Here is a 1,664-nt window from a genome sequence, read left to right as displayed (position 1 = left end):
GTAGGAGGGTATGGGAGACATCACCGTGTTCGAATCCCGCGGCGAATTACCAAGTGTGGAGATGCACCGGTGCGCGTTTGTATTCTTTTCTTCCTCCAGAAAGACGTGCTCTTCCGGGCTCCTCCGTGTGCTAGAACCGGCACGAAGCCGGTAGACCTTGAAAGGAACCTGACGCTTGAAAGGCCAGGTCTGAATCCGATCGGATTGGTCAGATCCGCGAGTGTCCGGGCCAAGAAGCGATCGATCGAGAGATCCCGAGGGGATCCGCTTGGACTCTTGGGTTATTATCATTATTGCGCACGCTGACCACCGCATTCGAGTGACGGTAATGTCGCGAGGCCATGTTGGCATTAAATCCTAGCAGCCAGCATCATCGATCGCAGCCAGCTGTGACCAATCCCGGCGTACGTTCCAACCAGAGCTGGAGCGCTATGAGGAGCAGCGGAGGAAGAGGAGAAAGAGGAGGGAAAAGAGAGAGGAAGATGGAGAAGGACGACGGGGTGGAAAGAGAGGATCAGGAACAACCGGCATTTTTCCTGCAGGACTGCTTTCGTGTCGTCGTCACGGTCGTCATCGTCGTCGTCGTCGTCATCGTCGTCGTCGACAGCACCGGCGTCTTTCGCGGGGAACAACCGTTAACTTCGACCCGGCAACCGCCATGTTCCCGATCTGCACCCGACCGGCTAGCAGGATGCCGTGGCCTTTCCTGTGAAGCCTCGAGACGACGGCAGTCTCCGGTGTCAGGGACCGCGAAGGGAGCGCCTCCGTTTCCTTTCGTTCGCGCTTCGCTTCCCCCGAGCGCCTTGACGAAGAGGCCTTGGGAGCACCCAATTATTATCTGCAACCGGATCGAGAGGCTCGGATCTGATCTCGTTGAATGTTTAATGAGCGCCGGCCACGCTTCCTTCCCGTGCGCGTTTACGACCCCGTGGCGGTGCCCTTTTTTCCGAACGGAAACACCGATATAAGATATAATTTGTACTATGAATGTATCATCGGTTCCCTTTTTAAAATGCGTTGTTTTAAAATTTCATTTTAATCGCATTTTCGCGCGATCCCTTTTGAGACGCGATTCGGATCCGTTATCAAACGATTCCGAAGAACGAAGGCGATCGGTATTTATGTTACTAATACGAGATCAGTTTAGTTTCTGATCATCGATAAAATGACTTTGACTTTATAATCATCTATTTGATTTTCAAAGAAAATGTAAAAATTCGAATATCCAAAAAAAAAAACGATTATATAAACGTTTATAATTAATAAACATATAACTCTTCCGATATTTGATTTATATGCAAGAATATTTTTTGAGAAATACAGTCTTAATGCTAATGAACGGTTAGGTTAAGAAAAACCACGTTTAGATTTGAAAAACTATAAGAGTACTAGGGAATATAGTCTTTGAATTTACGAAAGCGCAAATGGACGACGTTTTAGAGGAATCGTTTCGTAAAGCCGTTTGTAAAATCAATGTAGCCTCTGTGTCGTCACAATTACCCGTCGTCATGAGATAATATTTACGATTGTCTGTGATATTACGTAGGCGATGACGTTGTCATTGCGATAGGCAGATATCTATAATTAACGTAGAATAGCGAATCGTTCGCGAAGTCGCTGCGAGTCGAATCTACTCCAAGGATTTCTTTGTACACGAATCGTGT

The 1,664-nt window shown here is 47.5% G+C and overlaps 1 protein-coding gene across 1 annotated transcript; it reads left to right on the top strand.

Annotated features, from left to right (window-relative positions):
* The first annotated feature begins 319 nt into the window (after nucleotides 1–319).
* LOC108763231 (uncharacterized) lies at nucleotides 320–984 on the top strand. The gene is made up of 2 exons (XM_018510678.1): nucleotides 320–564; nucleotides 598–984. Exons 1-2 carry the CDS (start codon nucleotides 342–344, stop codon nucleotides 966–968), a joined length of 594 nt encoding a protein of 197 aa, XP_018366180.1. The 5' UTR covers nucleotides 320–341; the 3' UTR covers nucleotides 969–984.
* The last annotated feature ends 680 nt before the right edge of the window (nucleotides 985–1,664 follow it).

Source organism: Trachymyrmex cornetzi, unplaced genomic scaffold (assembly GCF_001594075.2).
Source record: "Trachymyrmex cornetzi isolate Tcor2-1 unplaced genomic scaffold, Tcor1.1 scaffold346, whole genome shotgun sequence".
NCBI lineage: Eukaryota > Metazoa > Arthropoda > Insecta > Hymenoptera > Formicidae > Trachymyrmex > Trachymyrmex cornetzi.
This window is presented reverse-complemented; position numbering and strand designations above follow the sequence as displayed.

Bases quoted from the DNA above. Each gene is read 5' to 3' on its own strand.
- LOC108763231 (XM_018510678.1), top strand. From the start codon at position 342: ATGTTGGCATTAAATCCTAGCAGCCAGCATCATCGATCGCAGCCAGCT. The intron at 565-597 runs CGGTCGTCATCG...TCGTCATCGTCG, and splicing joins CTGCTTTCGTGTCGTCGTCA to TCGTCGACAGCACCGGCGTC.